This window comes from Mobula birostris, chromosome 3, assembly GCF_030028105.1.
Source record: "Mobula birostris isolate sMobBir1 chromosome 3, sMobBir1.hap1, whole genome shotgun sequence".
Lineage (NCBI taxonomy): Eukaryota > Metazoa > Chordata > Chondrichthyes > Myliobatiformes > Myliobatidae > Mobula > Mobula birostris.
The window spans coordinates 228,424,299-228,447,092 of NC_092372.1; the positions used below are offsets into that span (position 1 = coordinate 228,424,299).

General features: G+C 44.5%; 1 protein-coding gene across 3 annotated transcripts in view; it reads right to left on the minus strand.

Moving 5' to 3' along the window:
- zftraf1 (zinc finger TRAF-type containing 1) overlaps positions 1-18,128 on the minus strand; it is a 154,490-nt gene extending 136,362 nt beyond the window's left edge. Inside the window, exons 1-2 of one of the 3 annotated variants that reach the window (XM_072254288.1) lie at positions 17,498-17,731; positions 6,173-6,271 (exon numbers count right to left, since the gene is read on the minus strand). Coding sequence is in view for 1 of the 3 variants with exons in the window: in XM_072254287.1 (XP_072110388.1) it covers positions 17,638-17,964 (327 nt within the window). In the remaining 2 variants the exon portion in view is untranslated. Of the gene's footprint in view, positions 1-6,172; positions 6,272-17,497 lie in introns of all 3 variants that reach the window. The other 2 variants (XM_072254287.1, XM_072254289.1) reach the window with 2 other exon arrangements.
- Between the last annotated feature and the right edge of the window lie 4,666 nt (positions 18,129-22,794).

Consider the following 22,794-nt stretch of genomic DNA (forward strand, 5'->3'; position numbering starts at 1 on the left):
CCAACATTTTAATCTACTCCGATGAACTTAACCCTTCCCTCCCACATAGCCCTCCATGTTTCTATCATCCATGTGTCTGTTTCATGAATGTCTCTAATGTATCTGTCTCTACCACTAGCCCGGCAGCATGTTCCGCCCACTCACTGTTAAAAAGCTACCCCCTAAACCTTCCTCCAATCACAATTATGCCCTTCATATTAGCCACTCTGCCCTGGGAAAAGGTCTCTAGCTGTCAACTCAATCTCTGACCTACCACTCACCCTCCTTTGCTCCAAAGAGAAAAGCACATAATAAAAATCTTTTTTGCCATGGTGGTGGACAAGGTATAAGACTATAAGGTATAGGAGCAGAATTAGGCTATTTGGGCCTTCACGTCTGCTCTGCCATTTCATTATAGCTGATTCAATCAAAAATTTATTAACCTCTGCCTTAAATATATATAAATGCTTGGCCTCCACAGCTGCTTGTGGCAAAAAATTTCACAGATTCACCTCTCTGGCTAAAAAAATTCCTCATCTCCATTCTAAAAGGATGCCCCTCTATTCTGGGGCTGCATCTGCTGGTCCCAGACTCTCACACCATCCTCTCCACATCCACTCTACCAAGGCCTTTCACCATTCAATAGGTTTCAACAAGGTCACCTCTCATTCTTCTGAATCCCAGTGAATATAAGCAGAGTGCCATTAAATGCTTTTCATATGGAAAGTCATTCAATCCTGGGATCATTTCTGTAAACTTCCTTTGAACCCTCTCTAATTTCAGCACATCCTTTCTAAGATAAGGGACCCAAAACTGCTCAGAATATTCCAAGTGAGGCTTTAATGGTGCTTTATAAAGCCTCAACATTACATCCTTGCTTTTATATTCTAGTCCTCTTGAAACAAATGCTACGCAAAGTTTCCCAATTTCCCTGGTGCCTCACTTTTTTGTATTTTCTCTCCATTTAGTCAACCCTTTCATTTCTTCAATCGAAGTGCATGACCATACACTTCCCGACACTGTACTCCATCTGCCACTTGTTTGTCCATTCTCCTCATTTGTCAAGGCACTTCTGTAGCCTACCTTCTCAAAACGACCTGCCCCTTCCTCCACAAACTCTGCACAAAGCCACCAATTTCACCATCCAACTCACTGACATAATGTAAAAAGCAATCCCATGACAGACCCCTATGGAACACCAGTCACCAGCAGCCAGCCAAAAAAGAATCTTAGATTAGATTATGAGGACACGCAGTCCTCTTTTATTGTCATTTAGTAATGCATGCATTAAGAAATGATACAATATTCCTCCGGTGTGCTATCACAAAACACAGGACAGACCAAGACTGAAAAAACTAACAAAACCACATAATTATAACATATAGTTACAACAGTGCAACAATACCATAACTTGATGAAGAACAGTCCATGGCACAGTAAAAGAGTTCAAAATTTCTCAAAAGTCCCACATCTCACGCAGACAGGAGAAGGAAGAAAACTCTCCCTGCCATGCCCGACCACAGTCCGACTCTGAGTTGTCCGAAAACTTCGAGCCTCCGATCAGCCGTCCTACACTGAGTACCAAGCGCCATCTCTATCCGAACGATTCGGCCTCGGTCGCCTGCAGCAGGCAAAGCCGGGGATTTTGAGGCCTTCCCTCCGGAAGATTCTCGATCACGCAGTAACAACAGCAGCGAACTGGCGTTTCAGAAATTTCTCCAGATGTTCCTGTGCTTTCATGTCTGTATCCATCAAATCAGAATTGTCCCACGGCCCCTATTTAACAGATATGATATCATTTTCACCGGAGAGCTGCGCGCACATGGCGCGCTGCTATCGCCTCCTCTCACCCTATCTTACTTGTAATACCATGGGCTTGGAGCTTGTTAAGCAGCCTTATGTGGGGCACCTTCTCAAAGGTCTTCTGAAAATCCAAGTACACAACATCAACCGATTCTCCTTTGTCTATCCTGCTTGTTGTTTCTTCAAAGAATTCCAACAGATCTGTCAGGCAAGATTTTCCCTTGAGGAAAAAATTCTGACTACAGCTTATTTTATCATATGCCTCCAAGTACCCTGAAACCACATCCTTAATCAACTTCAACATCTTCCCAACCACTGAGGTCAGACTAAATGGCCTATAATTTCCTTTCTTCTGCCTAACTCCCTTCTTGAAGAGTGAAGTGACATTCAGAATTTTCCTGTCTGCCAGAACCATTCCAGAATCTAGTGATTCTTGATCAGAGGGAGAGCTTCCCCTCCCTCTGAGAGGGTAGCTGGAGTCCGGAATATTCTGGAAAGTGCAGTCGAAAAGATGATACAGCAGTGTCTCGCAACATTTAAGCATCTAGAGAAGGACTTGAAGGTTTCTGGATCTAATCTGTGAGAAATTAGCATAGGATAGGTAAAGTAGGTTCAAGTTCAAAGTAAATCTATATATATATTTTTTTAATTATTTATTTATTTATTTATTTATTTTCTTGCAGGCATATTCAATAAATACAAAGAAAAAACAAAATATAATAAATTAAACAAAAGCACGAGATGAAGAGTTATTAAAGTCCATGGGTTGTGGGAACAGCTCAGTGTTGTGGGTGAGCGAAGTTATCCCCTCTGCTTCAAGAGCCTGATGGTTGACGGCATATAAATTGGTAGTGTTGTGGACACTGAGGAAGGTTGCTTAAAGCTACAGCAGGATAAGGATGACATCACCGTAAGGGTGTAGCATAGCGGCTAGCTTAACACTCTGCAGCGCCAGTGAGCGGGTTTCAATTCCCATGGTTGCTTCAGCTACATACATATTATTCACACCAGACTCAGAATTGGCAGGCTATTCAAACACAACACCGTGGGTCCTTCCTGGGGCTCAGGGATTCCAGCTGAGAACTTGGGAGTGGAAAAACATTCTCCAATGTTACCATCCCCACTACAGCTTGTTCAGACAATTCTGCATCTGTAAGGATTCTCCAACAATCACAATTATCAAACTAACATCCAGAGATGAAAGCAATGCCCTGTAATTTCAGACATGCATCTTTATTAAACCCTGCAAACTTAAGGTTGAAACATCCCTAGTATGTTTGATTATATTCCTGCCATTCCATCATGGCTGATATTATCCCTCTCAACCCCATTCTCCTGTCTTCTCCCTGTAACCTTTGATGCCTTGACCAACCAAGAACCTATCAACTTTCACTTTAAATCTACCCAATGATTTGGCCTCCACAGCAGTGTGTGGTAATGAATTCCACAGATTCACCACGCTCTAGCTAAAGAAATTCCTCCTCGCCTGTTCTAAAGAGACATCCTTCTATTCTGAGGTGGTGCCCTTTGGTTCTCAACTCTCCCAGTGTTGGAAACATCCTCTCTGCATCCAATATTCGGTACACAGAGAAGAACTGTTACAAAATCAACTTGTAAGGACAAGCTCTGCTTATTCATTACAAAAATCAGAATACAAATCAGAATCAGGTTTATGATCACTAACACACAGTATGTCATTAAATTTGTTGCTTTGTGACTGTCCATTTCTGTCCATGTCTTATGAAGTTAGGTTGAGCGAGCTAGGGCTTTTCCCTTTGGAGCAAAGGAGGATGACAGGTACCTTGATAGAGTGTACAAGAATAGAGGAGGCATAGATAGAGTGGGTAGAGAGACTTCTTCCAGGGATGGTAAGGGCTAATGCAAGGGAGCATAATTTTAAGGTGATTAGGGGAAAATAAGAGGGAATATCAGAATTAAGCTTTTTTACACAGATTGGAGGGTACGTGGGTAGATGAGTGATGGTAGTGTCAGATACATTCGGGGCATTTAAGAGGCTCTTAGATAGGCACGTGGATAATAGAAAAATGGAGGGTTATGTAGGAGAAAAGGGTTACATTGATCCCAAAGTAGTTAGAAAGGTCAGCATAACATCATGGACTGAAGGGCCTGTACTGTCCTGTAATGCTCTACATTGTTTTACACGCTCAGGAAATAATTCAGGATTACTGTTTTTGAGCCACACACACAAAATGTCGGACAGCATCTGTGGAAAAGAGTAAACAGTCGACATTTCGGGCCAAGACTCTTCATCAGGACATCATACACTCAGAGGCCACTTTACTAAGTACTGGAGTGGAAGCTGGTGTGGTCTTCTGTTGCTGTGGTCCATCCACTTCAAGGTTTGATGTATTGTGTGTTCAGGGATGCTCTACTGCACACCGCTGTTGTAATGTGTAGTCATCTGAGCTACTGTCGCCTTCCTGTCATCTTGAACTAGTCTGATCATTCTCCTCTGACCTCTCATTAACAAGGCGTCTTCACCGGCAGAACTACCACTTACTAAATGTTCTTTGTTTCTCACACCATCCTCTGTAAACTCTAGAGACTGTTGTACATGAAAACCCCAGATCAGCAGTTTCTGAGATACTCAAACCACCCTGTTTGGCACCAACAATTATTCCACAGTCAAAGTCACTTTGATCACATTTCTTCCCAAAATTCTGATGTTTGGTCCGAACAACTAAACCTCTTGACCATGTCTACATGCTTTTAGCATTAAGTTGCTGCCACACGACTGGCTGATTAGATACTTACGCAGCCCTCCGGTGAAAAATGATATCACACCGTTAAATAGGGGCTGTGGACAATTCTGATTTGATGGAGATAGACATGAAAGCACAGAGGAACATCTGGAGAAATTTCTGAAACGCCAGTTCGCGGCTGTTGTTACTGCACAGTCGGAAATCTTCCAGAGGGAAGGCCTCAAAATCCCCGGCTTTGCCTGCTGTTGGCGACCAAGATTGAGGTCAAATCATTCGGACAGAGATGGCGCTCAGTACTCGGTGTCGGAGAGCTGATCGGAGGCTCGAAGTTTTCGGACGACTCAGAGTCGGATTGTGGTCGGGCATGGCAGGGAGAATTTTTCTTCCTTCTCCCGGCTGTGTGAGATGTGGGACATTTGAGAGACTTTGAACTTTTTACTGTGCTCATGGACTTCTTCATTAAGTTATGGTATTGTTGCACTGTTGTAACTATATGTTATAATTACATGGTTTTGTTAGTTTTTTCAGTCTTGGTTTGTCCTGTGTTTTGTGATATCACACCGGAGGAAATATTGTATCATTTCTTAATGCATGCATTACTAAATAACAATAAAGGAGGACTGCGTCTCGTCATAAATCTAACGATCAGGTGTACTTAAAAAAAAGTGGCCACTGAGTGTATATTCAAAAAAAAACACTTTGGGCCTTAAAATGTTTTAGCGCGTCCACAGATCAGAAAAGGCACTCTGGAGCTAGAAGAACACACATGCAGTGTTAGAGGAACTCAGCAGTCAGGCAGCCCAAAAGAAGGCTAAATGACTTGAGTTTCTCCATCAGTTTGTGTGCGTTGCACTGGTTTTCCAGCATTTGCAAAATTTCTTGTTTGATGTAAACATTATTTTTCTATAGTTGTCGACTTCTGTCCTAGCCGCCTCAGACTGTGCACTATTCATTTATTTAGCGATACAGCGGAGAATGGTCCTTTCCGACCCTTTGAACCCCAGCAACCCCACAACCCCGATTAATCCGAACTGAATCATGGGGCAATTCACAATGACCAATGAACCTACCCAGTACATCTTTGGACTGTGGGAGGAAGTCAGAGCACCCGAGGAAAATCCATGCATTCCATGGGGAGGATATACAGAAGCTCCAGAATGGAATTCCGATCTCCGGAACGCTCCAAGCTGCAATAGCTTTGCACTAACTGCTACCTTACTGTGGGGCTGTACAAGCACACTAGTGAAAACCATACACAAGAATCACTGCTTTCCATCAATATCCATTCCTCCTTCACCCTTGGAAAATGCATCATCTTTCTGAATGAACACAAATGCAACACACAGAAATCTTTAGTAAAATAATGTTTTAAAATCAAATATTATTTCATTTAGTGTTCTGACCATCTACTTTTCCTTGGAGTTACAGCTGCTGTATTACTAACCTTTGTGGTACACATTGTGGAGGCTAAGATAGCTTAATTCATTGTTTGACACAACCCCTTGCCACAAAGGGCACTCCGATATTTTTACAACCTATTTTTTAATATTCTATTTTTGCTTGCAGAGAAGGAATGAGAAACCAAGGTTTCTATCATTAATTTGTTAACACTTTTTTGGACAGCCTTGTATCTGAAGCAAATTGACTGAGGCTGAAATGCAATGTACCTCAAGAGTAACCTCAGTAATTGGTCCACTGAAGTTACATTTTCTTCACTGATGTGACTCAAAGCTGAGTTGAAGAGCCATATTTTGTCATTCACCACCCTGGAAGAGATGTATCAAATAATTATTACAAAATGAGCACTCAGTGTCCACTTTATTAGGTACACCTGCTCGTTAAGGTACAATATCTAATCAGTCAATCATGTGGTAGCAACTCAATACATAAAAGCATGCAGTCACGGTCAAGACGAAACATCAGAATGGGGAAGAAATGTAATCCAGGTGACTCCAACCGTGGAGTGATCGTTGGTGCCAACCGGGTGGTTAAATTATCTCAAACTGCTGATCTCCAAAGATTTTCACACACAACTGTCTCTAGCGTTTATGAAGAATGGTGCAAAAAAACAAAAAAAAAATCAAGTAAGCGGCAGTTCTGTGGTGAGAAAGATCAGAGGAGAGTGGCCAGACTGGTTCAAGCTGACAGAAACTCAAATAACCATGCGTTACAACAGTGTATGCAGAGGAGCATCTCTGAATGCACAACATGTCAAACGTTGAGATGGATGGGATACAGCAGCAAAAGACCATAACATGCACTTAGTACAAGAGTTACTTAATAAAGTAGCCAATGAGTGTTTAAATCAAATTCCAAAGTGCCCAGTCAAAATAATTTTGAAGATCAAGCCATCAAAATGGCATGACAGTCATCTTGATCCTTGTTATTTCTGAGAAATAACTACATTACTAATTGGCAGCTGGTTTCAGGTGGTGATTCAGCCTGAAGTTCTGCTCTCGTTTTGTAATCTGCTCAAGCTTTAATATCATAGCTGCAAGAATTAACACTTAAGCTTGCTGTCTAGCTTAAATTACTTCTGTTATTCATTCTTTTTTTCTTTTATATTTGCACAGTTTGTCGTCTTTTGCTCATTGGTTGTTTGTCTGTCCTGTTGGGTATGGTCTTTCATAGATTCTATTATGTTTCTTGGATTTACTGAGTATGCCCACAAGAAAATGAATCAGGGTTGTATGGTGACATACGTACTGATAATAAATGTACTTTGAAAATTGAACTTTAAAATATTCTACAAGAATTTTTTTATTCAAGTTTAGGAAACTTTTCACACAAGATGTAATGATAATATGAAATTTGTCTTTAAAGCTGATACAACTAGAAAATTTTCAATTTTTTTTTTTATGTACCTCTCTGGTATCCCTACCAAAGGCAGAATTATTCTTGCAATTGGGGGAGTCCATAGACTTTCAGCAGAATGACTCTTGGGAAGGGTTGCTGTATGATTAGATTACATTAACAGGTTTTTAAAAAGTAAATTATATATATATAAAAAGTAAATCAAGTCATTGAAACATGCAGTGAAATGCATTGTTTGCATCAACACCCAACACAGTCCAAAGATGTGCCGTTCACAGTCCGGGTTTGGGTTAGTAAGATTTGGGCATGTCGTGCCTCTGGCACCAACACTGCATGCACGTAACTTACTAACCCGGAGTTGTACATCTTTTGGAATGTGGGAGGAACCCCGGGCTCTCATGGAAACCTACAGTCACTGGGAGAACGTATAAACTCCTTCCAGGTGGGCAGGAATTGAACCACAATCTGATAACTTGTGCTGTAAAGCATTGCTACCATGCTGCCCAGACGAAACAAGAAAGACTGGGCCTAAGCATCTGGTTTGTAAGAATGAGAGGCCTGATTGAAATACGTAAAATCTTTAAGGGGTTGACAGAATAGTTGTAGGTTACACCTGATGGGAGAGTTAAAAGCCGGGGTGCACAGACTGCCTAGAGCTGGCAAGAATGGATGTGTCAGTATGGATAACTGCAAGATGGTGCATTGGGGTCTGAGAATTAAAGAGACCCAGTGTTCCTTGAGTGAGGGAGAGGGGAACTAAAGGTAGTGCTGCAAATCATTCAGAATAACAAGGCAAATCAACAAAGCCATAAAACACAAGTTAAGAATTTAAACAGTAGTTTGTTTATATTTATCAGCCTCCATTTTCTGAGGAAGCTGGAGAGCACTAAACTTTGCACATCCATACTCACATCATTCTACAGATGTGCAGTTGACAGCATCTTAGCAAACTGCATCACTGCATGATACAGAAACTGCACTGTGGTGGACGGGAAGGCTCTACAACAGGTAGGCAAAACTACTCAATGCATCACTGGCACCAGCCTACCCCCCCTCACCCCAAAATAAAGGGCATATATACAGAAAAGTACCAAAAAAAAGGACCAGTGACAACATGAAGGATCCTATCCACCCTGCTCATGGACCACCAGACTCAAAAACAGTTACTTTTCCCAAGTAGCAAGGCTGACCAACACCTTCACCTAACACATCAGTATTCTATCATTTTCCATCAATCACCTTATATACAGCCTAATGTCATTTCAGGACATAAATGTATACAAGTTATCTTAAGTATTTATATTTAAAGTGTTTTTATTATTGTGTTCTTTCACTCTGCTGCATTGAATTTGGAAGAACAATTACTTCATTTCTCCTTCACACTTGTGTACAGGAAATTACTTTAAACAATCTTGAATTTGAATCACCTGATCCCACCCAGACCCGAAGATGGCCTAGCAGCTCGTGAGCTATGGAGAAAACACTGGTCAAAGCTTTACCTACAGTCTGCTATTCAACAATCCCTGCTGGTAAATGCAGACTCTGATATCTGGGAGGAGATGACTGACCTCCGCTACAGTGCCTCCCCCATCCAGAGACCATCATGCAATACTCAGACTCTCAGCCACTTAATGAGGCACAGGAAATCCACCCTGAAATGCTCACCCAGAGAAGTCAGCAGCTTCATAACCTGCAGTGGATATATACTATAGTACAAACCAACAGACCCTGTGGCCCACGGCCTCCGTATCCTGAAAATGGGCCCACTTAGACCACAACAAGGTACAGGATTTGGCCATTTTGTCCATCAAGTCTGCTCCATCATTACATCATGGCTATTTATTATGTACACACCCCAACAATGAACCCATTCTGCAACCTATGGACTTATTTTTAAGGACTCTACAACCCGTGTTCTCAGTATTTCTTATATATCAATTTTTTTCCTGCATGGGTTAAATCTCCGCTTTAAACATACCCAATGACTTGGCTTCCACAGCTGCCTGTGGCAATGAATTCCACAGATTCACTACCCTCTGGCTAAAGAAATTCTTCATCTGTTCTAAAGAAACGCTCTTCTATTCTGAGGTTGTGCCTTCTGATCCTGGACTCTCCCACTATTGGAAACATCCTCTCCACATCCACTCTATCAAGGCTTTCCAAGATTCTATAGGTTTCAATAAGATCCCTCTTCATTCTTCTGAATTCTAGTGAGTACAGACCCAGAGCCATCAAATGCTCATATTGTTAACCTTTTCATTCCTGGAATCATTACTTAAGAGAATTGAATAACAAGGACTCTCAGCCAGAGCATCGAAGCAAGCTCTAAACAGCTTTCCAATAATTTAATTTCACCTCTAGTCCTATTAGCTCTGAAAAGGCATCCTTTGTGTGTTTATCAAATTTCCCTTTGAATGTTGCTATTAAAACTGTTCCCACCACTGAGTAGAGAGAATTATAGGTCAAACAATTCACAGCCTAATTTTTTTTTAATGTATTTTTGTAGCTGGGGAGACAACCAATTGCCAGTGGGCTCTTGCAGGACTGGTTGCACTATCTGAAGTTGGGTTGCTTTCCTTGGACCGAAGGTATCAGTCATCATCAGCTGTGGACATAAAGTACAGAACAGTACAGCAGATGAACAGGCCCTTTGGTCCACAATGGACCAATTAAATTAATAAGCAAATTGCCAACTAAACCAAATCCCCTCTGCATACACAGCACCTGTATCCTTCTAATTTTCTCACATTCATGAGTATCTAAATATCTCAAGTCTCTACGGTTTCTGCCACTACCACCACCCCAGGCAGAGCATTGCAGGCACTCACCACTAAAGACTTACCCCTCACATCTCCTTTGAAATTACCCCCTCTCACCTTAAATGCATACCCTTTGGTGTTCGACATTTCATCCCCGGGAAAAAGGTACTATCTGTATTCTACCTATGCCTCTCATAGATAGGACTTGTTTACTCTCCCTAAATACCTGCTTTGCACTCCGTGGTCCATAGTTTCTCCCCGTCCAACAGTGTGTCAAATTCAGAGGGTACAAGATGGCCAATGAGACAGCAATATGGCATTCTGATTGTACAATCTGTTTCCTGTATTACTGACGCTTATCAGAAAGAATGGCATCTGTGCTTCCCACTTAAAGCACTTTGAAAACTTGGTCACCGCAGGTACTACAATTGGAATTTGTGGAATTCATTGCCACGGGCAGCTGTGAAGGCCAAGTCATTGAGTATATTTAAAGCAGAGAACAATAGGTTCTTAAGGTTGTCATAGCCAGGGTGGAGGGGAGGTAGTGAGGATAAGCTCCCACTGCCTATTAAATGCTCCCAATAGCATGTCTCAGATAGCCTCTGACAACCAAGTCCATCTCCTGCTTTGTGTGGCTTAGCTATTAAGCCCAGTGGAACAGTTTCTACTGACAGGAGAAGGGGCAAAGAAGGGTTACTGGCACCTACGAATCAATTGCTTCAGGCAGATGGGACTCATCAACCATGGTTGGCAGTTCAAAGAAACATAGAAAACCTACAGCACAATACAGGCCCTTTGGCCCACAAAGTTGTGCCGAACATGTCCCTACCTTAGAAATTACTAGGGTTAACCATAGCCCTCTATTTTTCTAAGCTCCATGTACCTATCCAAAAATCTCTTAAAAGACCCTGTCATATCTGCCTCCACCACCGCTGCTGGCAGCCCATTCCACGCACTCACCACTCTCTGCGTAAAAAACTTACCCCTGACATCTCCTCTGTACCTACTCCCAAGCACCTTAAACCTGTGCCCTCTTGTGGCAGCCATTTCAGCCCTGGGAAAAAGCCTCTGACTATCCACATGATCAATGCCTCTCATCATCTTATACACCTCTATCAGGTCATCTCTCATCCTCCACCGCTCCAAAGAGAAAAGGCCGCGTTCACTCAGCCTGTCTTCATAAGGCATGCTCCCCAATCCAAGCAACATCCTTGTAAATCTCCTCTGCACCCTTTCTATGGTTTTCACATCATTTCTGTAGTGATGCGACCAGAACTGAGCACAGTACTCCAACTGGGGTCTGACCAGGGTCCTATATAGGCTCCTAAATTCAATTCCATGATTGATGAAGGCCAATACAACACATGCCTTCTTAACCACAGAGTCAACCTGCACAGCTGCTTTGAGCGTCCTATGGACTCGGACCCCAAGATCCCGCTGATCTTCAACACCGCCAAGAGTCTTACCATTAATACTATATTCTGCCATCATATTTGACCTACCAAAATGAACCACTTCACAATTATCTGGGTTGAACTCCAACTGCCACTTCTCAGCCCAGTTTTGCATCCTATCAATGTCCTGCTGTAACCTCTGACAGCCCTCCACACTATCCACAACACCCCCAACCTTTGTGTCATCAGCAAATTTACTAACCCGTCCCTCCACTTCCTCATCCAGGTCATTTATAAAAATCATGTCCCTGAGGCACACCACTGGTCACCTACCTCCATGCAGAATATGACCCATCTACAACCACTCTTTGCCTTCTGTGGGCCAGCCAGTTCTTGATCCACAAAGCAATTTCCCCTTGGATCCCATGCCTCCTTACTTTCTCAGTAAGCCTGGCATGGGGTACCTTATCAAATGCCTTGCTGAAATCCAGATACATTACATCTACTGCTCTTCCTCCATCAACGCGTAGTCACATCCTCAAAAAATTCAATCTGGCTCGTAAGGCACAACCTGCCCTTGACAAAGCCATGCTGACTATTCCTAATCATATCATAGCTCTCCAAATGTTCATAAATCCTGCCTCGCAGGATCTTCTCCATCAACTTACCAACCACTGAAGTAAGACTCACTGGCCTATAATTTCCTGGGCTATCTCTACTCCCTTTCTTGAATAATGGAACATCCGCAACCCTCCAATCCTCTGGAACCTCTCCCATCCCCATTGATGATGCAAAGATCATCACCAGAGGCTCAGTAACCTCCTCCCTTGCCTTCCACAGTAGCCTGGGGTACATCTCATCCGGTCCTGGTGACTTACCCAACTTGATGCTTTCCAAAAGCTCCAGCACATCCTCTTTCTTAATATCTACATGCTCAAGCTTTTCAGTCCACTGTAAGTCATCCCTACAATCACCAAGATCCTTTTCCGTAGTGAATACTGAAGTATTCATTAAGTATCTCTGCCATTTCCTCCGGTTCCATACACACTTTCCCACTGTCACACTCGATCTAGAAGGAAATCTCTGATCTCAAACCTCCACTGCCTTGTGGTAATACCCACTCCAGGGGGAGGCTTCAGGAGTAACCCCCGAGTAAAAATCCAGAGCTGGAGCTCCTAAGGCAGTCTTAGGTTGAGACTACTGTTTGGAACTCCTGATGCCAAACTGCATCAGTTCCTGCCACTCCTTTGGACGCACCAGCTGTGTGGCGAGAGGAAGCCTGCTGAATGTTCTCCATATCGTTCTGCCCTGGCTTCTTTCTAATATGTAGACAGCTAGGATACAACATCCATGGTCAAAGTTGACTAACAGAGAGGAAGGCCTCAATAGGTTCTTGATTAATCAAAGGTTACAGGGAGAAAACAGGAGAATGGGGTTACAGGGATAATGAATGAGTCACGATGGAATGGTGGGGCAGACTCGATGGGTCAAATGTCCTAATTCTGCACCAATGTCTTACTCCGTGCTTTCTTTAAAAATCAAAACTATAGAAGTTTATTTACAACACAGATACAAGACGATCAATTTTACAAGACAGTAGTTACACTTAAATTCCAATACAGTTACTACCATTTATAAAACAGTCTATACCAGGGGACCACCGCTCACGGAAATCCCCCAATGTGTCCATTGCGACCGCATGCTCCCTCTCCAAGGACAGCCGGGCACAGACATACCCTTCGAAAAAGGGCAGGCAGTCAGCCCAGGCAGCCCCCTCCAGCTTCTGCCACCTTGACCTGTGAATGGCCATCTTGGGCAGGCCCAGGAGCAAACCCAGCAGGAGATCCTCTCACCCCGCCCCCTTCCAAACTGGGTGCCCGTAGATGAGGATCGTGGGACTAAAATACAGCCAGAACCTCAGCAGCGGCTCTGAGAAACTCAAAGAGCGGCTGCAACCTCTCGTATTCCGTGTACACGTCCTTTACACCTGTGTATCAAGCCATATTAAACCATCTTGAATATTGTTGCCTTGTTTTAAAGATATTTGGGATTTCAGTTTAGTTTTATTGTATTCACACTGCACACTAAACGTCAAACACATGCTGGCAGCAAGAGTGACAGGCTGCCATTATCTTAGTTTTACACGCAATTAAATGAAGAAACAGAACATACTATAACGAGTACAGAGTTTCAGATTCTTTGTAAGATGAAAAATAAGTGAAAGTTAGAGCATTAAAAATCCCCTCTACAGCTCACTGTACAATTACAGCAGCCAAGTGAGAGAAACAGGAGATTCTACAGATGCTGGAAATCCACAGCAACACACACCAAATGCTGGGGGAACTCAGCAGGTCAGGCAGCATCCACGGAAATGAATACACAGTTGACATTTTGGGCCAAAACCTTCAGGGCTGGAAAGGAAGGGGGGAGATGCCAAAATTATAAGGGAGGTGGGGGGGGGGAGAGAGGAGAAGAGGGAGGACAAGCTAGAAGGTGATAGGCAAAGCCAAATGGATGGGGGAGGGAGAATGAAGTCAGAAGCAGGAAGCTAATAGGTGGTTACGGTAAAGGGCTGGAGAAGGAGGAATCTGACAGAAGAGGAAAGTAAACCATGGGAAAAAGGGAAGGAGGAGGGCACCCATGGCAAAGTGATAGGTAGGCAGATAAGGAGAAGCAGTGGGGGGGGGGTGGAGGAGATTGGGAAAGTTACTGGAAGTGGGAGAAATTGATGTTCATGCTACCAAATTGGAAGCTACACAGACGGAATACGAGGTGGTGCTCCTGCAGTCTGAGAGAGGCAGTAAAGGAAACGATGGACCAATTACTGAAAAATGCCTTTTCCTGATCTCTAGCTCTCAGGTGTTAAGCAAGTGTCCAGTAAAATCAGAAAAAAACAGCCACATGCTCGAAATTTTGGGAAAGCATGACTCTCAGATTTGTTTCACCTTAATTACGGAATGATATCTATATTTAGGTTGGGTTACTGGGGTTTGTTTATAATGCAGTAATACCTCTTCATTTTTCCCTCCCAAAACCTTTGCAAACCTGGTCAAATGCACAGACCAAGCACCGGTTCCACAGCTAGTACCAGGATTGTCACTTCCCTTACTTGGTTACTGAAAATCACAAGAAACAAGAGCTCCCCTATATTCTACTATAGTTTGGCACAGCGACGTCACAGGAGTTGCCAGTCAATGTTGAACTCAATGTAAGACTGCCTTAGGGACTCCAATTCTGGATTTTTCCCTCGGGGTTTACTCCCAAAGCCTTCCCCATGAGTGGGTATAGCCGCAAGGAAGCGGAGGTTTGACCATGGCTGACAAGCCCCATCTGCCCAAAAGTGTAATGCAGATTTTGCATTAACCAGCATCACAACCTACCGTACCATAGTAGTGTAGCAGATAGCACAACACTATTACAGCTCCAGGCTTTCTGGAGTGTGAAGTAAATCAGTTTGCTCATTCTCCCTGGGAACCGCGTAGGTCTCCTCCAGGTGCTCCAGTTCCCCCCCCCCCCCAGCCCACCGTCCAAAGGCATGCCAGTTAGTGGGTTAATTGGTTATTGTAAATTGTCCCATGATTAGATTAAATCAGTGGGTTGCTGGATGGTGCAGCTTGTTGGGCCGGAAGGACTTGTTTCCTGCTGCACCTCTAAATAAATAAAGACCAAGGATGCGTTAGTGAGCTCTGGGTCCATTTTATCCCGGCCTTTCAGTGTCCAGTCAGAGTACAGGCCCAGAGAAAACATTAAACCTTTCATTGGCAGAGTGCGGAGAACAATTATTGTGACCTTGCTCAGATGGGACTCTGCTGCAATAGCACAATAGATACTGATAAGGGTTAATAATACAGCATGGAATCAACAGGTCAGAATATCAACACACATAAAAGTTGCTGGTGAACGCAGCAGGCCAGGCAGCATCTCTAGGAAGAGGTACAGTCGACATTTCGGGCTGAGACCCTTCGTCAGGTCTCGGCCTCAAACGTCGACTGCACTTTGTCCTAGAGATACCACAAAAAAACAGTAAGTTAAAGAATAAACAAATATAAACACAAACACATAGCTTCTATGCATAGATTGAGTGTACGTCTATAAAGTTTGTCAGTTTTTTTTTTAAAAACGCAGAGAGTGGTGAGTGCGTGGAATGGGTTGCCGGCGACAGAGGTGGAGGCGGATACGATAGGTTCTTTTAAGAGACTCCTGGACAGGTACATGGAGCTGAGAAAAATAGAGGGCTATGGGTAACTCTAAGTAATTTCTCAGGTAAGGACATGTTCGGCACAGCTTTGTGGGCTAAAGGGTCTATATTGTGCTGTAGGTTTTCTGTATCTATACACAAGGTGACTGACAGGAAATGACAAAGTAGTGGTGAAACAATGTTTTGATCGGTATTTCCTCCCACTAAGGGAGAGGAGTGGGAATGTGCGTGGAGCAATTCCTACTCAAAGATAGCCCGGTAAATTGAAATTAATTCCTAACATTCTAACATTTTGGGCTTGTGATATCATTGTCAGCCATGGGGAGACTCTCCATCACTACAACCTACCCACAAATTAATGTCTAAAGGCAGAGCTGCCTTCATGTTTAGTGTGGGATTATGCAGATATCACATTACAATGACTAACTCCAAAGTACTTCACCAATGCCCTTGAATCTTACAAAAAGTAGTGGATTTGGTTGGCCCAGTCCATCACAAGAAAAGCCCTCCCCACCAATGAACTCATCTGCATAGAGCACTGCTGCAGGAAAACAGCAACCATCAAGGACTCCCACCATCTGGACCATGCTCTCTTCTCAATGCTGCTATCAGGAAGGAAGCACAGGACCCTCAAGACCCAGACCACCAAGTTTGGGAACAGTTATTACCCCTCAACCATCAGGATCCTGACCCAGGGTGATCACTTCACTCGCTCCATCACTGAACCGTTCCCACAACCTAGGAACTCACTTTCAAGGACTCTTCATCTCATGCCCTTGATATTTATTATTTATTTGTTCTTTTTGTATTTGCACAGTTCGTCGTCTCTTGCACATTGATGTTCATCCGGCTTGCTGGGTGCAGTCTTTCATTGATTTTGTAATTACTGTGAATGCCCACAAGAAAATAAATCTTAGGGTTGTACATGGTGACATGGACTTCAATAATAAGTTTACTTTTGAACTTTTTATTGAAATGAATCCACTGGGGAGGGCAAGATACACTGAAAATCCACTCAATTTAAAAATTAGAGTTTTTTGGATTGAATACTGCAAGTGAGACAAGGCAAAAGGTCACTAGTTAATGCCAAGGTTAACAACCTTTGAGGTATCAGTTTTCATGTGAAATTCACTGGGTCTTTTCAATCATCCCGCTACCAATGTGATTAAATAACTTGCATCCATTAGTTTAAAGGGAACTGACTAGACACCTGACCACCGGTGGTCAAAGTGACATGACCACTAGTAAGCTGTACGTAAAACATGATGCCACACCTTGCGTGCCAAGAAATAGACTGCATTTCATAGCAACTGCAAAAAAAAATTAACCCAACAACCACTGCATTGCGCGTCGAGAATAGGATTAACGTTCTGGTTTTATAACAATTCCTGTATTGTACATCAAGCTACATATTTAACATTATAGACGCCTAAATATTTGTACAGGTGTAATAAATTCTGCTTCTTTGGTAGAAAACAATTACAAGAACTGAAAATCACTCCCTATACGCCGCCTTTGACAGAAATGTTAATCCACATCCCAGCCTTCCCGAGACAATAAGAATTCAAAATACTATACCGACGTCTACAGAACATCTGTAGACGCACTAGTTTTCACAGACTCATTTTGTGACCACATTTTAACATGTGAAATTACGCTTTATAAATGTGATCAAGAATCACGAGTACACAGAATTAAGACAATATAAATGACCTTTTACAGTGCTCTGTGAAGTGTTGTATTCCCATGATGACAATATTTTATATCTAATATGTATTAAATAACACACATATATATTTTAAGATAAATAAAAAAGAGGTTGGGTACCTGATGAGTCCAGTCAGATGGCACAGCCTGTCCTTCTACATGAGAATAACGGGATTAAAATGGATCATGGAGAATTTAGCAGCTATGTGGAGAGATGTTTTAAGTGTGGCTGGGAGGTGGCGGCGGCTTGGGTGCTGTACCTGGTAGACGGAGGCCTTGGGCAGGTCCAGGCACACGGTGCAGCACAGCACCGAGTACAGCCTCTCCTCCAGCTTGTTCTCGCTGGCCGCCTTGGCACCGCCCGCCGCCGCCCCCGCCGAACTCGAGCCCGAGGCCGAGTCGGCCTCCAGCCGCGGCCGCTTCTTCGAGCTCGGCCCTTCCTCCAGCTCGGGCCGGTTGGTTTCCTGCGACGGGTTAGAGGGAGGGCCGTGGTGGAGGGAGTCCGGGGGGACCGAGGCCGCCGCCGCCCCGCCGCCTCCAGCCGAGGAAGCCGCGGGCGCCGGTTCCCTCTCCTCCACCGCCGACATCCTCAGTTCGAACTCTCCGCCCTAAATGGAAGCCGCTCCGCCGGGATTCACGGGGTGTTTTCCCTGGTAAACGCGCCGCGCCACGCTCCTCCACACCACCACCGAGCAGCCGACCGGCGCCGCCTCAGCTTCACTCCGCCATCTTTGTTTTTCTCCTGCTCTTCGTCCCCGCCTTCGGCGGAGCACGTTCCACCAATCGCGCGCCGCCTTGCTCCGGCGAACCAGTCACCTTCTAGAAAGGGCGGAGAGCGCGGAGCCACGGCCGGCGCTCCCGTCCTCTGATTGGGTGATCCGTTCACACCGTTATGGATGAGGGAGGAGGGGCGAGGGGAGGTTGACGTCAATGCAATCTTCGCCTCCATGGCTTCATTCATTAATAAATAATGGCTGTCTTTGGAACATTTACTTTTGCACTCTCCTTGGGATGTACGAATCTTTCTCATTGGTATAAATCTCGGTTAACTCATGATACAAATAACCACTAGCATTACCACAGTTTTCTGAAGGTTCAACATAGCTTCCATCATTTAGATCCCTGCATCCTCTATTTCTGAATCCAGGGATGCTATGTACAAAAAAAAACTCTCAGAAATGGTGCTTTCCTGAATTTCCCCCTCACAAGTCACCCAGCTCACTCGATTACCATGCATCCTTTTTAGAACTTTTTAGATCTGCCCATTTAGGGTGTAATGCCAAGGCTTTATAAGGCATTGGTCAGACCACACTGTGGTACTGTGAGCAGTTTAGAGCCTCTTATCCGAGAAAAGATATGTTGGCATTGGAGTGGGTTCCAGGGAGGTTCAGAAGGATGATTTCAGGAACGAAAGGGTTAACATACGAGGAGCATTTGATGGGCCTGTACTCACTGTAGTTTTGAAGAATGGGAAGGGGATCTCATTGCAACCTATCAAATATTGAGAGGTCGAGGTAGAGTGGATGTGGAGAGGATGTTTCCTATAGTGGACGAGTCTATAACCAGAGGGAATAGTCACAGAAGTGAGGCAAGCCCATTTAGAACAGAGGGGCAAAAACATTTCTTTAGCCAGAGGTGTAATTCATTGCCATGGATGGCTGTGCAGTCCAAGTCATTGAAGGCAGAGTTTGATAGGTTCTTGATTAATCAGGATGTCATAGGTTACGGGGAAAAGGCAGGAGAATGGGATTGAGAGAGATAATGAATCAGCCATGGCAGAGCAGACTCGATGGGCCGAATGGCCTAATTCCGGTTAGGGAATACCCGGATCGTCTTGCGAGGCACACAGTCCTCCGTTCATTTCCAAATAAAGTCCGTGACAGCTGAGGCACACTCATCAAGGTTAGCTGCCGAGTCCTTGAATACTAACTAGTCCACTGATTCAAAGCAGTCACGGAGGACCTCATCTGTTTCCTCCGTCAAACCTGACACTACTTTTGACACCGTGACCTCCCGCTTCAGTTTCTGTTTGTAAGCCGGGAGGAGGAGTACGGCCTGATGGTCCGATTTTCCAAAGTGAGGTCGTGGGACGGAACAGTAGGCATCCTTGACTGCTGTGTAGCAGTGGTCAAGTATATTCAGACCTCTAGTGGGGCAGGAGACATGTTGGTATAACTTTGGCAGTGCCTTTTTTGAGATTGCCCTGGTTAAAGTCCCCGGCTGTAATGAGCAAAGCCTCCGGATACCTGGTCTCAAGTTCACTGATGTTGGCATACAGTATGTTCAGAGCACACTCCACGTCTGCCTGGGGGGGAATGTAGACTGCTGTCAGTATGACCGAGGTGAATTCCTGTGGCAGATAGTAGGGACGACACTTCACCGACAGGTGTTCCAGGTCCGGGCTGCAGGAGCTTGTCAGTGCCACTGGGTCCGAGCACCACGCAAGGTTGATCAGTAGGCAGACACCACCTCCGCTCGTCTTGCCCGAAGACGCCGTGCGGTCCATCTGATGGATCGAAAATCCCTCCGGTCGGATGGCACAGTCGGGGGTGGCAGGGGAGAGCCAGATCTCAGTGAAACAGAATACACAGCAGTTCTGCATCTCCCTGCAGAAGGTGAGTCTCCCTTTAAGATCATCCACCTTGTTCTCTATGGCTTGCACATTACCTAGTAGGATGGTGGGCATAGGGACCCTGAAGCCCCTCAGCTTCAATCTGACCAGCAGCCCATCATAGGAAACATTCTCTCCACATCCACCCTATCTAGTCCTGTCAACATTTGGTAGTCTACACCTTTATGGTCTTATGTTTTCTGGTACGTTTCACATATTGGCAATAAAGTGATTCAGATTCTGATGTTGTCTATTTGGCATAGAAATTGGATTGATTTTATTGCTATTTATTTCTATCTGCTTTTGCACAATCTGTTTACAGTTCCTGATGTTTACAGTTACTGTCCTATAGATTTGCTAAAGTATACCCACAGAAAAAGAATTTCAGCATTGTATGTGGTGACATGTACGTACTCTGATAATTAATATTACTTTGAACTTCATTAGTGTCACATTTACTGAGATATGGTGAAACTCTTCTCTTGCACACGGTCCGTACAGATCAGATCGTTACACAGTGCATTGAGGAAGTACAGACTGCAGAATAGATTGTCACAGCTCCAGAGTGAGCGCAGTGCAGGCAGGCAGCAAAGTACAAGATCACATCGAGGTAGATTGTCAGCTCAAGAGTCCATCTTATTGCACAAGAGGTCCCTTCAAGACTTTGACGACGGAGGAACAGAAGCTGTCCTTGACCCTGCTGAGACGTGCTTTCAGGCTTTTGTACCTTCTGCCCGATGGGAGAGGGGATTAGATTAGATTAGATTATGAGGACACTCAGTCCTCGTTCATTGTCATTTAGAAATGCATGCATTAAAAAATGATACGACATTCCTCCAGAATGATATCACAAGAAACACATAGACAAACCAAGACTAAAACTGACAAAACCACATAATTATAACATATAGTTACAACAATGCAACAATACCATAATATGATAAAGAGCAGACCATGGGCACGGTAAAAAATCTCAAAGTCCCGATAGACTCATCATCCCACTCAGGCAGTGGAAGGGAAGAACTCTCCCTGCCATGAACCTCCAAGCACCACCAACTCGCCGATGCAGCACCATTGGAAGCACCCGACCACAGCAGACTCTGAGTCCGTCCGAAAACTTTGAGCCTCCAAGCAGCCCCTCTGACACAGTCTCTCCGAGCACCATCCTCTGCCGAGCGCTTCAACCCCGCCCCGGCCGCCGAGCAACAAGCAAAGGCGAGGACTCAGGGCCTTCCCCTCCGGAGATTCTGGACCACACAGCAGCTATTTCAGCAGTTTCACCAGATGTTCCTCCGTTCTCTCACATCCGTCTCCATCAAATCAGGATTGTGCATGGCACCCTACTTGACAAATAACAGACATCATCACCGGAGTGGCCGCTGCGAGCTGTGTCACGCCGCCATCTTCTCCTCCTGGAGAAGAGAGAATGTTGGGGGTGGGTCGGGTATTTGATCGTATTGCCTGCTTTACGGAGGCAGTGTGAAGTGTAGACAGAGTCCATGGAGGGGAGGCTGGTTTCCGTGACGTACTGAGCTGCGTCTACAACTCTCTGCGGTTTGTTGCGTTCACAGGCCAAGCCGTTACCGTACTGAGCCATGACGCTTTCTGTCAGAATGTTTCCTGTGTTGCCTCAGTAAGAATGTGTCAGACTGGATGGGAACATTTCTTGGCATGGGTGCTGCCCAAGCCGCCAAGCTCACCCAGCACCTGCGACTTTGTGTGTCCATTGTGCTTCTAGGCTGCTCTCTTCACCAGGACTGCTTCGTGAGTTAAAGTGGAGAGGAAGTGTTTAGAGGGATGTGGGCCAAGTGCGGGGAAATGGGACAAGTTTGAGTGAACAAGTTGGCTGGTGTGGCTGAGCTGGGCTGAACGGCCTGTGAAGGGACCACGTGTCTCTTCTGTGTCCGTCTGTTATGTATTCTGTGTTGTGCGTTTATTACGGGTAACGTCACATGGGTTGGGGGCGTGGTAGCAGTGAAGAATATAGTGTTATCTTCATGTTTTGTCTTTGGTTCGGTTTTAGTCTGGCTGGAGGCAGCCAGGACTGATACTTCCTTGTTGGCCACTTTGCTCATCGCTTAAATACGTTTAAGATTGCTTGAGTACCCTTAGACTCTGTATTTCATTATATCGCTAGCTTAGTTTCATTGGTTTTATCGTTATAAGGTTGTTTGTCTTTGTTGGTTTCTCAGTAAGGGATGGAACATTCCTTCATCGACCGAAAACTTCATCATTGGTGGAGAGAACATCACGCAGTGTCAATCCCCCACGCTCAGTCTCTGAGCAGCTTTAGTTTGCTTGGGAGTAATTGCTACCTCAGTTTCCCTGCCGTGTGACTCTATAAGTCCAAGTTATTATCATTTCAACATGTACACCACCAAACAAAACAATGTTCCTCCGGACCAAGGTACACAACACAGTGCATATAACTCACACACAGCACATGAAGTAATATTACCACTAGTAAATTAACAAATAATAATGTGCATTTATGACACAAGTCAAAAAGTAAACAGTATAACACTGCAGGGGCTGGCTGGTGGTGAGGTGGCATCAGCACTGGACGTCAAAGCAGATAGTCCTGAGTTCAATCCCAGCCGGGTCCCAACCTGGGCAGCAGTGTCTCTGTGGAAGAAAGACCTGGAAATCTACTTCCGTATCTTGCCATGAAAACCCTGTGGACCCTATGTTCCATGGGGTCACGAAGAGTCGAACTCGACTTAATGACTGAACAACAAAGTTACATTACAAGGTGTCCCCCGTTTTTCGAACGTTCACTTTACGAAACCTCACTGTTACGAAAGAC